The following is a 15,760-nucleotide window of genomic DNA, read 5'->3' on the forward strand; positions in this document are numbered from 1 at the left end:
AATAAACTGTGTAAGCTAGGAAAAAAAGTATAAAGACAGTTATGGAGCCAATGGAAATGAATGACTTCTGTACTAAACCATGCATGACTAGTGGAGGGGGCAGTAAGAGAAAACTGGGCTTGGATACAGAAGTCAGGGGCAGGTTTCACAGATGGAAGGTTGTCTATGGGATACTGTATGGCCCTCTTCACAGCTGTGTTCTCTTTATTGGAGTTTAACTTCCTCTCTGAACCGTTGCTCATTCCAAGAAAGAGTAGTTTTAACACTACCAGCATGTTATGATGCCGGTAAATTTCTAGTTCCAAGTCATGAGCAAATGGAAGAATTTCCTGATATATTACAGAGTTTCCCAAATTTTGTGAGACTACTCAAGGCACGAGTCAACAATGGATCAAATTTGGGGCACCTGGGGAGCTCAGTCAGTTAAGCATCTGTCTTCCACTCAGGTCCCCCCAGCCGGCTCCCTGCTCAGCGGGGAGTCTGCTTCTCCCTTTCCCTCTGCCCCTCCTCCCAGATCATGCTCTCTCTCATGCATGCTCTGTCTCTCTCAAATAAATAAAATATTTTTAAAAATGGATCAAATTTTAGGTGTCATATCACAAGTCAGTACTGAGGTGTTTTTTAGTTATTGCTATTCTACTTATATTTCTGGAATATTTCACTCCAGAACAAACAACTTTATAGGAGAATTTAGAAAGAACTGATCCCCTTATTGCTTAATAAGAATGGTTCAAGACTAGTTTAGGGGGCACATGATTATCCAATGACCGTAAACTCACTTCTTCTTCTGGTGAAAGACTGTGGGATTTTGTTTGAGTTAAGGTGACCCTTTACCAGGTTAGCCAGGTTTTTCCTTTCAAAACTCAGCATGTCTGAATCCCACTCACCTGTTTCGTAATAATCATAGGCTTTTACAGTAGCTGGTTTTAAATTGTCAACTTGGATGTCTTGTTCCACTGAGAAGGAGAAACTCAGAGTTTGATTGGTTAGCTGGAGAGACAGGAAAACTGAATTGGAATCAAAGATTAACTTAGTTTCTAGTTACCATCCTCTCTTCCTATGAGATTATCAAACCTTATGGTTATGCTATCCATCTGTATCAAAACCTATGGAAAGAATGGGACATTTTGAGAATTGCATAATACACTCAATGGCAGATACAAGAAGGACAAAAGAGATGATTCTATGAACAAATGTAATAAATCGAGCCTTGTTGACCAATCCAGGCTTCATTTCCCTCTACGGCTGTTTTCTTCTCCTCCACTTGTGTGTGCAAAACATTATCCAGAATCTGGATTGGTGTGTCCACTACTCCAGTAGTTTCCAGCAGAGTCACAGAATCTTACCTCTTCAAAGTAAATCAGGACATGGTTGGTGCTCACTTCAGTCCTTTGAATCTGAGGCTTTTCTTGGAGCTGTTGACCAAGAGTATAAGCCAGACATATGGGATGAGGAAATTCCAGGCTAAGAGCACTTTTCAGGTACTTATGATCTAACTGGCTCTTCAGAAACACCCAAACTGCTAATTGTGATTTCTTTGAGAAAAATAGTAATATGTATTAAACCCTTTCTCTATTATCTGTCATCTCTATCATCTATTTATACCTATGTATCTCTGTATCTCTCTATCATCTATCTACTCTATCTCTAACATACACGTTTTTATGATATATGAGAGAGAATTACCCTTTCCATATAAAAAGAAAAAAGGAAGAATATCACATTTATCATATGTATGTGCATATATGAATTATATATTTTAATATTATACATATGTATATATATATATTTCCCTTTTAAAAATATATGATAATTCAATACCTCTCCACATACCTAATGTCTCAAGGGCCGCTGGAGCATTATTTTTTTTTAATTTTTTTATTGTTATGTTAATCACCATATATTACATTATTAGTTTTTGATGTAGTGTTCCATGATTCATTGTTTGTTCATAACACCCAGTGCTCCATGCAGAATGTGCCCCCCTTAATACCCATCACCAGGCCAACCCATCCCCCTACCCTCCTCCCCTCTAGAACCCCTCAGTTTGTTTTTCAGAGTCCATCATCTCTCATGGTTGCTGGAGCATTATTAACCATGTCTATGACTTACGTCTTACACTGGAGACCACATAATGGTGACACCCACTATTAAAATGATGGAAATACTCTAGAGAAGTAAGTGTGAGAGAGTAAACCTTTTGAAAACCCAATAAAATTGACAAGCATAAATGTCAGGATTTATCACGACTTTGCTATCTGTAAAGGATTTAGGCTTTACCTTTCTCACGGATGATTTCGTAGGTATGAAGCCTGATACCATCTTCACGTCAACAATGACCATGTTGGAGCTTGGTCGTTCCCCGGTGTAACTATGAAGGCAAAGCACACGGACAAGGCATTCAAACAAAATTCTTTGGAGTTCATTCAAGACAGAAATTCCCCCTTCTCTATTATTTCTGGTGTTCCCTATCCTTAACTACCACTCAGCTTCCCTATCTATTCTATTTGTTTCTGCTATGCTTATTTGGAAAACCCATCATTATGAACTCACACTCTGCAGGTATGGCAACATCATATGCTCAACGTTAAGGCTTTTCGGTACGAGTGAAGAAAATTTTCTCGTTAGTAAATATTGCAAGAATTCCATATTCATATTGTGTGACTTGAGACAATGGAATTCCCCCGCAAAAGAAAATCAATTGCTCCATATTCTATAAAAGGTCTTACCAACAAAAGGATTTACCTAATGTTGATGTGAATCTGGAATTTCCTGTGAGCATGTACTCCATCACAATTCTTGGGGAGAGTATCAACCTTCAGAGTGAAGGGGACTTTCCCTTCTTTCTTGGGCAGGATGTTATATCTCAAGGATGTCTGAAACAAATGGGAAAAAAAATCCTTTATCATTGCACTCAAATAGTCTGTCTCTCTTTAGCGCACATTTCCTTTTCCATTTGGAGATTCATATCCAATTCTTGAGGCTTTTTCTCCTCATTTGTAGCATCCCCTAAACCCTGGAAATCTCACCTGGAGATACACACATCCTGACCCTGACACGGTCGTGCTGTACTCCCCTGGAATCTCTGGCAACCCGACCTCCTGCAGCAACAGGCGATTGGCATCGTGGACTTGGAATTCTTCAAAGAACTTCTCTGAAGACTTGACAGTGACTACAGTTGCTTTCTCCCTTTTACTGAAAGTTGCTGCTCCATATTTGGACAGGGCTTGGAGAGCTACCACAGTATCCTGAAAAAAGATGGGGCAGAAATCACAGGAGTGCAGGTAACAAAATCATACTGGATGTAAATCATATCAATACTACTCTCTCTCAGAGTTATTTCATGACAAACACTAGACCCGTTATTAACATAAGCTATTCTATGGACTTCAGGGGGACATAAAAAAATTTCCCCATTCAAGTAGTTTACACTATACCTATGGAAATTAGACCCACACATTGACATAGAGCAAAGGCTATTTCAATAATTTAGAAATTTGTATAATAATTTTTGTTGTAAACATTCAGAGAAAGGAGAAGAAGGCAAAGCTAGATTAGTAAGAGAAGACTTCCTCATGAGAAGGTGAGTAAGAAGACTTACTTGAAGAAGGTACCATGAAGAAGAAATAAAATTATGTATGAATCACGAGAAAGGTTTATATAGACAGAAAGAGAGGCATCAGGGACTACCAGGGTGGGAAATATTATGTGGAGACATAGAAAAAGGAGAGAGCCAATTCCAGAAAAAGTGAAGGGATTAGCTTAATTAGATGGCAATATTTGTGTTTACTGGGAGAGAGTAAATATTTTGAATAACATTATTAGATAATTTTAGTCTTTGGATAAAAAAAGATTTACTTTATCAGGGAAGTAATTTTATGAAATATTGCTTTAGGAAGACTGATTTATTTTCCATTTGGGGGTTGACTAAGGAAAGAAGATATGAGAGACTGTACAGAGGATTTTATTCAATAATGAATATATAAAATAATGAGGCTGGAACCTTTCTGGTGATGGAGGAATGGAGAAAGTATGAATTAGAAATATTGTCCGATTATTCAACTCCTAGAATATGGTTGTGTCTATACATGTATTAACATATTTATTTTTCTTCCTAGAGGCTCTCTCCACAGACCTGAGTGGAGGAGAAGCCCCCATTGGGGTTTTGTTGCTTGATGATCCATTTCACAATACGTGAGGCCACAGACAGGTCTTCTGAAGATGGGGCTGGCCAAGCAGTAAGATAGGCAAGGAGCAAGTACGAAGTCATCTCCACTTCAACAGAAGGAGCCCGGGGTTGATAACAGAATGTCGTAACGTCTTCAACTTTCCCAGGACGCTGCCAGTGGATTGAGTCCTCTTTGAAATAGAACAGAATGTGATCTTAAACTTAAAGAATGATCTTAATTAATTAATTAATTAATTTTTAAAGATTTTATTTATTTAATTGCGAGAGAGAGAGAGAGAGACCATGAGCAGGGGGGAACGGGTAGAGGGAGAAGCAGACTCCCCGTTGAGCAGGGAGCCCAATGGGGGCTTGACCCCAGGACCTTGAGATCATAATCCAAGCGAAGGCAGACGCTTAACCAACTGAACCCCCCAGGCGCCTGTCAATCACTGGTGATTTGGGGGGTAAATTGTGCAGTAAGCAGCCCTTACCTTCTTTCACAGCGTCTTTGTCCAACGATTCAAGAAGCTCACTTCGCTTGGCCTGCTTTCCTGCTAGGGCAAAGGCATAGGCCAATAATGCCTTGGAATAGACAAGACTTCCTTGGGCCTCTGAGATGGATCCCCAGGCATTTTCCAGGCAGAACAGAGCATTGCGGACAACAGGGTGCTATAAGGCAGATGAAAAGAGACCTTTAGATAGCAGAAGCAGGCTAATGAATTGTCCACAGGCTAACACCAGATTAAAGGGCACAGTGTGTCATGTAACATCATGGGTTCTGACCGGAGAATAATTTCCTCTGCAGCTTCCAAAGGGATCTGGTCTTTTATGGTCTAGTGAAATATACCAAAACTAAATAACATGAAAACCACAACCCATTTTCCTCAGAGAGTCATAGTTTCATGATTTGTATTCCTTATATTTGTGAGGGAGATACAGGGACTGTGCTGGTACGTACAGTGACAGGTAGTGGCATCTCCAGCAGAGAAATGGTGATGTAGGCAGAGAGTGTCAGTTCATCATCTACCCCACCCTGTAAAGATCAGAGGCAGAGATGCTCAAACACTCCAATATTCATTAGCAAGAGCTGGCTCATTCTACTTATCCCCCTGCACACTCTTCACTAGAGAGCATCTTTTCTCGTGCAATATTACTGATTTTTCCCCCTTTCCCCTCCACCCTCAAATTCTCGAATCTGTCCCAAGTCATTTCCCCTCACTTTTAGTAATATATTGGGGGGTTTTTTTTGCACAGTATTTTATAATTCACTAAAAAACTGCTAATTTATTGTCAGATTTCAGAAGTTCTAGAGAGTACCATCCTTCCTCAAAGCTATGTTACCAAGATGTGAGGAATCAGCAGGAGGGTCTTTGCTCCTACATGTCACTATTTTCAGGGACCAGAACAAAATGAATGGCACTACCCTAATAGCATTGTTTAGCAGTGATCCGGAGCGCTGGAAACAACCATTTTCCTTCTGTCTCTGTGCGAGCCAGGTGAGGGCACTGGTGATGTGTGACATCTCCACAAAAATGTGCGACCGGGCTTGAGCAAAGGACTTGAGCACAAATGCAGTGAGCCTGCCCAGCAAAGGAGAGACAGACATGAGGACCATCTCACACTGAAAGCTCACTTTGGGCAACTGCACTCAGACATTGGTCTTTGCCACCTGGGGGAGGAAACCGTTGGGGAGAATTGGTGGGGAGATGACACTTGCACGCTAAATATTCTTGTTTGTTCCTCAAATATCTGAATTCCTTTTTTAAATCTCAACTTTATTGGTTTCTCCCGAGTTGATGCTTTTCACTTTTTTTTTTTTCTCACGAAATGTTTGCTGGAGGCTCTGAACCTTTCCATCACCCACACTGCCATTTCCTGAATGATTTTAATAACATCACAGTCTCTTTCTGTCTTTTCCCTCTTCCTTTCCCTTAATGCACAGTATAGAAGCTTCTCCTACTACCATCTCACATGAAAACACTTTCTGCCTTATATTTCCATTGGGGGGCTCTTTATTTTACTGCTATTTACTGTGCTATCACAGATGGCCTGTGTTCATACACGAAATGGTGAGATCACACGGTAGTGATGACAGACATATGGATTTTTAGAGGATAACACATTTCCATGAAAGAACTCCAGGTATCAGAGAATAATTATTTCCAGAATTGCAGAATAGAATGGATCTATAGCAAGCATGCGGAAATAATGATCTTACCAAGTGTTTCCCTGACTTCTGCCATTATGATCCCCAAAGGTGCTGTATGAACCATCACTGTGCTTATAATTCAACTGCCTTTGGTACCCTGAAGAAGAAATATTCATAGATTTATGAAATAGCAGAGACGTTGGAGAATAAATCAGTTTTTTCCTCAAAACTTGGATAGGAATCATAGGAAAACTACTGTTTTATTAAGATGTCTCCAAGGCTTGATAATGCCATTGAATTTTCTGGTAGTAGAGGGGGACATTTCATTGGTTGTCACAGCAACAGTGATTATTAAATCTTAACCAAAAGGATGCTGATTTGAGTTCACTGAGAGAGATATTCAGGAAATCAATTAAGATTTCTCCTTTTGGGATTATTGCTCACCACTGATGAGGTAGCTGATGGCTTTGGACTTGATAGTCTCTGTCAGCTGTCGTGTCTCATTCAGATAGTTCAGAACATAGATGTTAGGGACAAAAAGGACCATATTTTGCTCTCCACAACCATACGGCATCTGGAGAAGATTATGAAGATTTTGCACTGCAGAGCCTAATATGTCACCTGGGGAATGAAAGACATTAAAAAAATCAGAGGAAGGGTGCCTGGGTGGCTCAGTCACTCAAGCGTCTAACTCTTGGTTTCTGCTTAGGTCATGATATATCTCATGGGTCATGGGATCGAGCCCCGTGTTGGGCTCTGTGCTCAGCAGGGAGTCTGCTTAAGGATTCTCTCCCTCTGCCTCTGCTCCTCCCTCTACTCGCTAGCGCGGGGCGCTTTCTTTCTCTCTCTCTCCCCCTCTTTCTCTCTCTCTCTCAAATAAATAAACAAATCCTTAAAAAAAAAAAAAAAACCGGGGGAACTCAGAGCTGGTTTCTGTTGAGATAGGAAGATAGATTACTAGCTAAACGAGAGATCAAATCATGTACGGAGGGAAGGACAAGAAAGCATAAGAGCTGAAGAAAAACAAGAAATAGAAAGGATAGAGAAAAGCGGGACAAAGAAAGTCGATGATTCCAGGATGGGAAAAACAATGGCTGGGCACATCTTTTCTGATGAACCGCTTGTCTGGTAAAAACCGTTTTCAAATCTATTAAGAAGCACAACCACCTAGTCAATCTCTGAAGATGAGGGCACAGAGAAGTGACCCTTCTTACTCTTTCGAGTATGTCCAGGTATAATAAGTGGCACAACATCTATTCAACCCCCTTTCTGACCAATATACAATGCGATTCTTAGCTTAGCACTCTTTCTTTCAATCCAATGCCTACAGCCAAAGTCTTCATTAACCGTGGGTGGTGAGGCTGCGTGCACTAGAGTAATGAGATGGACAGCTGCTTGCCTTGGGCTGGCCGACTCACCCAAAACCGAGTATGTCGCCCTGGCAGATCCTTCAACCACATCTGAAGGAACTTTTAGTGACAACTTTTCAGATACACCAGTTTCTAATGAAAGAACACAAATATATATAAGGGAAGGGAAAAAATGAGAGAAATATTCTATTTTTTTGAAATTTTTCCTTTTGATCAAATTCTAACCTGTCATGTCTCTTGATCATTCTATAATTTTTTCAGTGCAATCTGCGTTTCTCCTAAAGTCATGATTCATCTCACAGTGAAGTTCATATTAATATGTTTGTGCTTAATTTTTACAGATTTCCTTATAAGCATATACCTTATGCTATGCTTATTTCTTTCCCTTCCTTGTTTATGTTAATACTTATTATTAGTGTTTTTTGAAAATAACATTCATGTCATAAATATGTGTTAAGTGTGTGCTATATGCCAAGTTCTGTTTTAAGTGCAATGATAAAACAATTTTCAAAAAAATTTCCTGACTTCCCAGAGTTTTCACTTTAATGGGAGTAAAAAGATAACAAATAAATATTTAGTATGATAGATGCTAATAAGTTCTATAGAGAAAATTAAAGCAGAGTGTTTATATGGGTGAGCTAGTAAGACAAAGCAAATCAGAAAGTGTAGGGTGTGGGAAGCAGTTTCCCCTCTTTGATAAAACAAAATCATAGGTGACTAGAGACTTTACGTATGTCAAGGAGTAAGATTTATAGATATCTGGGGGAAGAGACTTCCAGGAAGAAGGAACAAAAAGTGAAGAGATTTCAGAGATTAGAGCATGGCGGTGGTGTTGCAAGACCAATCTAGGAGTCCAGTGTGGGCAGAGGAGGGTGAGTAAGGGAGAGAGTAACAGGATATGAAGTCATGGCGGTAGCGAGGGTTTGGAGGGGACATTGGAGACATAGGCTTTAACTTTCAGGGATATGGGAAACTCTAGGAAGATCTGAACAGAAGAGGCACATGATCTGAAATGTGCTTTACATGATTCCTCTTGCTGTAGGGGATCAAGGAAAGATGACCAGGAGACCCGTTAGGAGGTTATTGAGAAGATCCAAGAAAGAAAAGACTAGAGTAGAAGTGGACATGGTGAGAAGTGGGAAGATTCTGGATATAATGTGAAGGTGGCACCGACTAGATTTGAAAGTAGATTGGGTGTGGGGTATAAGAGAAAGAACATAGTAAAGGATGACTCCAAAGTTTTTATTTCAAGCAAGTAAAAAAACAGAATTTCCATCATCTGAGATGGAGAAAATTGTAGGAGGAGTGGGTTTGTGGGGACCAGCAGAAGAGCAGTTTTGAACATGCTAGTTTGAGATGCCTATTAGCCTACAGGCCTGTAAGTGGAGATGATTATGTGCAACTGAATACACGAGTTTGAGTTAAGAAAGCAGTGTGGACCCAAGTTGTATATTTTGTGGTCTCCAGTACAAAGTTGTTATTCGAGTTCTGTGACTAAATAAGATTATCAAGGGATGCTTCTAGAGAGGAGAGATCTGCACACTGAGCATTGTCCTCAAGATGATTCTAGATGGTGCAGAGTTGAGTATTTTAATGGTAATTTTTATATGATTATATTAATGGTATTAGTAAAATATTGGTTTCCTATACATGTTAGTGAACCTGAAGTTCTTCTTCAGTAACTTATACAAGTAAATTAAACTTGAGTACCTTTAAACTATTAATTGAATAATAAATAGTACTATTGCCACATAAATATTTTAATACTTCAAAAATTGTTTCGGAAGAAGTTTGAAAAACACAGGGGTATTGGAAAGAATCCTATTCTATGGTCATCAGCTTTAGTTCTCATTATTAGCCAGGAGCTTTTAGGTAGGTCTTTTAACTTCTATAAGCCTTCATCAGGAAAAGACTGTTCTGAATCAAATATCGTTAGATTTGCACATGGGAGAGTACACTCTTTTTTTTTCCCAGAGGAAAACATACCACGAAGAGCATTCTAAAACTATATACTTTGGCAAGTGGCTTAACATGCGAATTTTGTCTATTTTTGACACTTACCTGATGCACAGAGGAGTGTGTTGAAAGTTTCTTCCTTTTCTATTCCTTCAGGCTTTATATCGAAAAAAAGTGAAAAAGGAAGGTCATACTGAGTGTATAGGAAAAAAAATCTATCACTTTAAAGCAGAGCGAAAACGTTAGTAAGAAGCTGAGTTGTAGATGCATCTGTATTTTGTGGAGTGAAATGTCACTGTCACAGACATATTATATAATGCTATATAGTATAATAAGGGCTCTGAGACTCAGAGAAAGTTTATCGGCATACCTCAACTAATAAGGGCTTGATTACGGTATCCTTCTGTCCAAGTGCTGGGACTCTTGGCACCTTGTTGCCACACAATTCCTGAGACTGCAGGGCTTCCACAGTAGCTGTAAAATTCACCTTTCCTGGGGAATAAGATTCTTAATGAGTTGAACAGTGATTCTATATTGCATGGTTTGTCTTTTCAAGTATCTCCTATATTGCATATAATTTTCTGTCAATGCATCATTGTTGAAGGAGGAGGAAAAAAACATGTATCTGGATCAGAGCAGAAAGCACATCATTACAACATAGGAAGCAGGATTTGTCAACAACTTTACCACTTACCCAGTGACTTTGGGGTCACAGCCCAGGACATAGTTTTCTGCCTATTTGCACAGACACAGGGAGTTTCTTCATTCTTTTTCACTAGGTCCGCTGACTTGTCAGGAAAGGCTTCCAGCTGCCAGCTGACCTGTCCCCCATACCCACGCACAAGTTTGAGAAAGAACACAGGTAGAGGGACAATGACGGGGCAAGGAGCTTCATGGGACAATGGGAACTAATTGAGAGGCTTTGAGAAATTGTTCAAACAAGGTAAATCCTGTCGAACACTTTGTAGTTTAACGTTGCCAATAGGGAACTGAAAAACCGACAAGAATTGAGATATTCCCAGGGTTTAGGCTTGTGCCAACACAACAAAGAGATGTTTCCTTTAGTCAGAGTGAAAAAATAATCAGGTGGAAATGATGTCTGAATTTAGGAATACGCAGAAAAAAATAAAGCCCCAAATGAATATAACCATACCACCTTGGACCAGTCAGGGAGCTTTTGCTCTTAGCAACTATTCCATCCCCAAATTGGGCTACATCATTCTTCAGCTATGATTTGCTGGGAGATTACCTAGGAGACCTGGATATTAAATGGCAACTGTGTGTCTCCCTTCCACTTTTGCTCACTCCCAGAGAAGTGCCCTTACCCGAATGCAATGGGACAAATAGTTGAACACGGTGGCTTTGAGCGTAAAGGCTTCTCCTCGCACCACAGAGTAGGGGAGAGTGAGTTCCAGGAAGAAGGGCTGGAACACTTGAAGAGAGACGACGGGAGAGAGACCCAGCCCTGTCGACCCGGACAAGCAGAGTGCGCTGGCCTTCCACTCCGTGATGGTGTCAGGGACATTCACTGCCAACTCATTTCTACCTGATGAACTAGAGAAAGGAATAAGAGGAAGCCTTTGTGAGTCAATCTTTTTTTTAGCACGGACCCAAGTTGATTGTGGAGCATGCTAACCTAGTAACCCAGTAGAGTCAATACTAAACCTGATCCTAGATTCGGCACTCCTGGCAAAGTCTCCGAAAGGTTTTCCTTTCCTTTTAGGGGCAAGGGTAGTTTCCCACTTGGCATGATTTTAGATATCTCAGGACCAAATTAGAAAAAAAAATTGCATTGTTGAGCTATGAGATCAATGAACTATGAACCTAAATGTTTACCAGAAAGAAGTTGAGCAGAACCCCAAGGCTCAGGAACGCCAGAATCATGGAGGATGAGTCACATCTTTTCCTAAATGAAATCCTGGGCAACACACAACTTACTCGAGTGGCACCAAGTCCCAGATCCAGGTCTCAGGGAAGTACTTCCGGACTGTCTCTTTCACTTCCACGGCTGGAAGATTCTCTCTGGGGAACATTGGATAAACTGGTCCTGCAATACCACGTGCTAGAGGAAAGACTGTGGCAGAACCATATGAAGGGCCCAATGTAAACCTCATTTTTATCATGAATTTCTAGTTGCCTAGTTCTCAAGTAGAATAAGGTCGTTTGCTCAGGGAATGTTTATTATTGGAACAGCTCAATCTACCAGCTTGTGACCTAGTTCATTTATCTATTTGTCCTCTAGGAAAGCTAATCCTATTGGTTCTTCAAAGAGTCTGGAGGTAAATGTACTTTCCTCTGGACATGAAAGCAAATATAGCTCTCTAGAAGCTGATTATTCAGTGGGTAACAGGAAGAATAAAGAGTAACTTAATATACCAAATACTCCTTTTATGTTGGAAGGATGATCACATGTTCTCCATTTGCAGTGAGAATCAAACAAGAAGAATGAATAGGAGCTACAGCAAGAGGGTTTCAGAAATGCTTTTTTATTTTACAGTGACTGAGATACAGACAGAAACTCTAGGATACAGTAAAGTATGTGTTACAGACAGCAGAGACTCAGTAAAGGCCAGAAAATGAACTTCAGATTGAAGTTCAAAGAAGAAGAAATGAACTTCAGAAAGAAGTCCAAAGAAGACTTCACCAAAGTAGACTTTTAGATGATCATTGAAGGATGAGAAACAGAGGAGAATGGAAGAGGCGTTTGATGGAAATGGCTCTATTAATACACACTCAGAGGTCAGAAGGGAGGCTCCACAGGGAAAATGGAGCAGGATGTCTATTTTAGGGCTCTGTTGAGTAAATCATAGATGTAATTATATAATAAAACTCCATGAAGATTAGGACAAATAAATTAGATCTGTTAAGGTAGGAGTTAGACTGATTTTAAAAAAAAGTGATACTCTAGAGATCAGAAGATAGGGAGCACAGGTATAAATACATAAGTAGAAATGTGACATATATATATTTTACATATATATAAAATAATATCATAGGACATGCTTTTTTAAAACCTTAAGGACGGTAATTCTATGAATTCTGGAAATAGTGACCATCTATGAGAAATAAGTGACATGATAAAAGCCATGTTCAAGCATGATAATGCCTTTCACAGTATCCAGGACAGATTGAAGTGGAGAAAGACTGGAGGCAAGAAAGGTAAATTAGGGTGGTTTTTAAGTCATTTCCTTATGAAATAATGAGGCACAAGACTAAGGTGGAAATGAAAAGGAAAGGATGGATAGGTGACAAATACAAATGCAAAATTTGCAGAGAGCCTTACAGAATATGTGGGATAAGAATGCAATGATGGGGGTCCCTGGGTGGCACAATCGGTTAAGCATCCAACTCTTGGTTATCATTCTGCTCAGGATGTGATCTCAGGGTCGCGAGATGGAGCTGTGTTGGGCTCCATGCTCAGTGGGGAGTCTGCTTCTCCCTCTCCCGCTGCCCCTCCCCCTGCTTGCGCGGGACACCTCTCTCTCTCTTGCAAATAAATAAATCTTTTTTTAAAAAAGGAATGTAATGATGGTACTCTGTTTTCAGGTTTTCTGGGTCATTCTATGAACGTGTTTTCTCTTAGAATTGGAAAGAAAATACACCCTTGGTATTAAGAGGGATATGAAAATAATGCAATAGTGCTTTCCAAGTATTTTTTTGAAAAACATACTCTTCATGGAATCATAATTCTGTTTTCTTCTTTTATAGTCACACATATGCTCAGTAACTTTGATGTTGTCACTTTGATTTTAGATCGGAAGAAATTGAACCTTTGAAAGTTTGAGTGAGTCTGTGAATTTTCAAAGTTCCATATGGCCTACCATGCAGGAATGTGATGAGAACAGGTCCCTTTGCTCTTAGCACAGTACTCTTTTTTCTGTACACAGAATTTTGTTTTTCTTTCTTTTTTTTTTTTTTTTTGTACACAGAGTTTTCTTTCTGTTGAGGGAATATTCTCAGTTACTCCTCTGTTGCCAACTAGCACTTTATTCTTTGTCTTCTTAGGTAAATAATTTCTACTGTATTAAAGTATTTCTACTGTATTAAAGTATGTGTTTATTTTTAAGAAACACTTTATATTAACACATTTCTTTTTAGGAAGTAGGATTAGTAGCTATTCAGACATGCAGTGAGAAATTTCTCTAGGCCTGACAGCAGTCGTAAAAAATACTCAGAATCTTTTCAACTTTCCCTCCTTTCCAGGTATACTTGAAACACACTAGGAGACTAGTAGTATATCTGCTAAAAGTTGGATTATTCTATCAAATATAGAAAATCACTTTGATTTTTATAAAAGAATATGACACAGATAATAAATGTCCGTATGATTCTTCGTATTTCTCAGCCTCCCTTGCAGTAAGGGCAGATGTGATATATGCCTTCTCCACAGCTGACCAAAAAAGGTCATGTGCGAACCAACTCCTTTCCCATGGTAATGACCTTCAGTGCCACACTGGAGATGGAGTCACAAGGTGGAAGCAGAATGGGTATCCCCGACTCACTGGTAACGAGCTGCTCCGGACAGCTACTGGACTCAAAAGCAGTTTTGTGTGAGCAAAAATAAAACTGTCATACGCTTAGTCACTGAGATGTGGGGGTTTGTTACTGCGGTATAGTCTGTCTTATCCTGACCAATGTAGCTGTCGAAACCACCCTGGATAAGGAGGATTTGAAATAGCAAGATCATTGAAGGCTAGGACAAAATGACAGTCAATTTTGATTTCAGAGAGAGAGAGAGAGAGAGAAAAGAAAGAAACAATGATTGCTTTAAAAATCCCATTTTTGGGGGGAGGGGGAGATGTTGTTTGGAGAAAACTTACCAAGAAGTTGCTCCACAGTCACAACATTTATATGCAGAAAAACATCATTTTTTTTCCTATTATACTAGCAGGCAAATAAATCTCACCGTTACTTCCCGAATAGGCCATAGGCATTCCTGGACGTGGCAGAAGCAGCTGACAATGCTTGTGGACTTTTGAGTTGGTAAAAATATTTAATCCTGCAGACTGGACGAAAAAGAACTATGAAAGCGTACTGGCAATCCAATCTTGAGAGTGGAATATTGCCTTACATTTGGACTATAGGGGCCAAGGGCAGGCTGCCCCCAAATGTCCCACATGGCATATTGATTATTTTGAGTTGAAGTTATTCGGGAGACAGCTGGTGCAAGGACACTCAGTGCCTCCTCTGCCCCCCCTCACAGCAGGAAACATATCTCCCACATGAGAGGTACCCTCCCGGTACTAAGAACGGAAAAAAAAATCCTTATCACCAGAGATGGAAACTTTAAAGCCAAGAAAGCTGTAGATAAGAAAGCTTAAATAAATAAAATCTTAAAAAAAAAAGAAAGCTGTAGAAACAAGCCCTGTTATTTTTGTTTTCTAATCTATGACCTCAACCCAAATTCCACTTAGAATCCTAAAGCTCCCAAACATCTGTTTTCCTTATCCTGTCAATTTCTCCTAAATTCATTGTGTCATTGTTTAAAATGTATAAGAACCAGGAGCTTGTTCATTTCTTTAGGTCTCGGTTTCATTATTGGGCCTTCGTGCACACATAATGAAACTACTTTTTTCTCCAGTTAGTCTGTCTCATGTAAATTAATTCTTGGTTCAGCCGGAAGACCCTGAAGGAGGGTAGAGGAAAAATTTTTCCTCCCCTACATTATCACACTTTCATTATTATTATGGACAGAGCTCATAGGACCCGTGTGAAAATTCCACACAATAGGGAACAGAGCTATTTTATAAATAGGAAAACAGATTCACAGAAAGTCCAGTTCATCCAGTTAGTGAAGAGAAGTTAGGATCAGAACTCATGTCTTCTGATTCCTATTTCTGAATTTTGTGTGCTATAAGCTGATGCCCCTTTATATTTTGCATCCAAGAAACTAAATATTTTACACTAGGATGTTTATCTTCCCTTTCTTTTCTCCCCCCAAACAAATATAACGCATGCGTGTGTGCGCGTGTGCGTGTGTGTGTGCGTGTGTGTGTGTGTGTGTGTATCTCATGGCTTTACTGTACAGAGTAATTTGTTTCTTTTCATTTGAAATTATAGGGTTGCATATTGGAGATTTTTCTTCACGGTCTTAGTAAAATTGGCTTTGTTCATGTT

At 39.6% G+C, this 15,760-nt stretch overlaps 1 protein-coding gene across 1 annotated transcript in view; it reads right to left on the reverse strand.

Moving 5' to 3' along the window:
* Positions 1–15,760, reverse strand: part of LOC114221654 (pregnancy zone protein-like) — a 44,718-nt gene that overhangs the window by 825 nt on the left and 28,133 nt on the right. Inside the window, exons 17-34 of the mRNA XM_088025550.1 lie at positions 14,529–14,649; positions 11,582–11,717; positions 10,969–11,197; positions 10,338–10,464; positions 10,014–10,135; positions 9,749–9,800; positions 7,736–7,819; positions 6,762–6,938; positions 6,387–6,474; positions 5,592–5,748; positions 5,127–5,201; positions 4,660–4,837; positions 4,136–4,359; positions 3,030–3,248; positions 2,746–2,876; positions 2,281–2,371; positions 1,347–1,415; positions 888–990 (exon numbers count right to left, since the gene is read on the reverse strand). Coding sequence (XP_087881676.1) covers positions 888–990; positions 1,347–1,415; positions 2,281–2,371; positions 2,746–2,876; positions 3,030–3,248; positions 4,136–4,359; positions 4,660–4,837; positions 5,127–5,201; positions 5,592–5,748; positions 6,387–6,474; positions 6,762–6,938; positions 7,736–7,819; positions 9,749–9,800; positions 10,014–10,135; positions 10,338–10,464; positions 10,969–11,197; positions 11,582–11,717; positions 14,529–14,649 — 2,383 coding nt within the window. The remainder of the gene's footprint in view (positions 1–887; positions 991–1,346; positions 1,416–2,280; positions 2,372–2,745; positions 2,877–3,029; positions 3,249–4,135; positions 4,360–4,659; positions 4,838–5,126; positions 5,202–5,591; positions 5,749–6,386; positions 6,475–6,761; positions 6,939–7,735; positions 7,820–9,748; positions 9,801–10,013; positions 10,136–10,337; positions 10,465–10,968; positions 11,198–11,581; positions 11,718–14,528; positions 14,650–15,760) is intronic.

This window comes from Eumetopias jubatus, unplaced genomic scaffold (genome assembly GCF_037043125.1).
Source record: "Eumetopias jubatus isolate StellerSeaLion01/CBP00866 unplaced genomic scaffold, mEumJub1_p1.0 scaffold_8, whole genome shotgun sequence".
Lineage (NCBI taxonomy): Eukaryota > Metazoa > Chordata > Mammalia > Carnivora > Otariidae > Eumetopias > Eumetopias jubatus.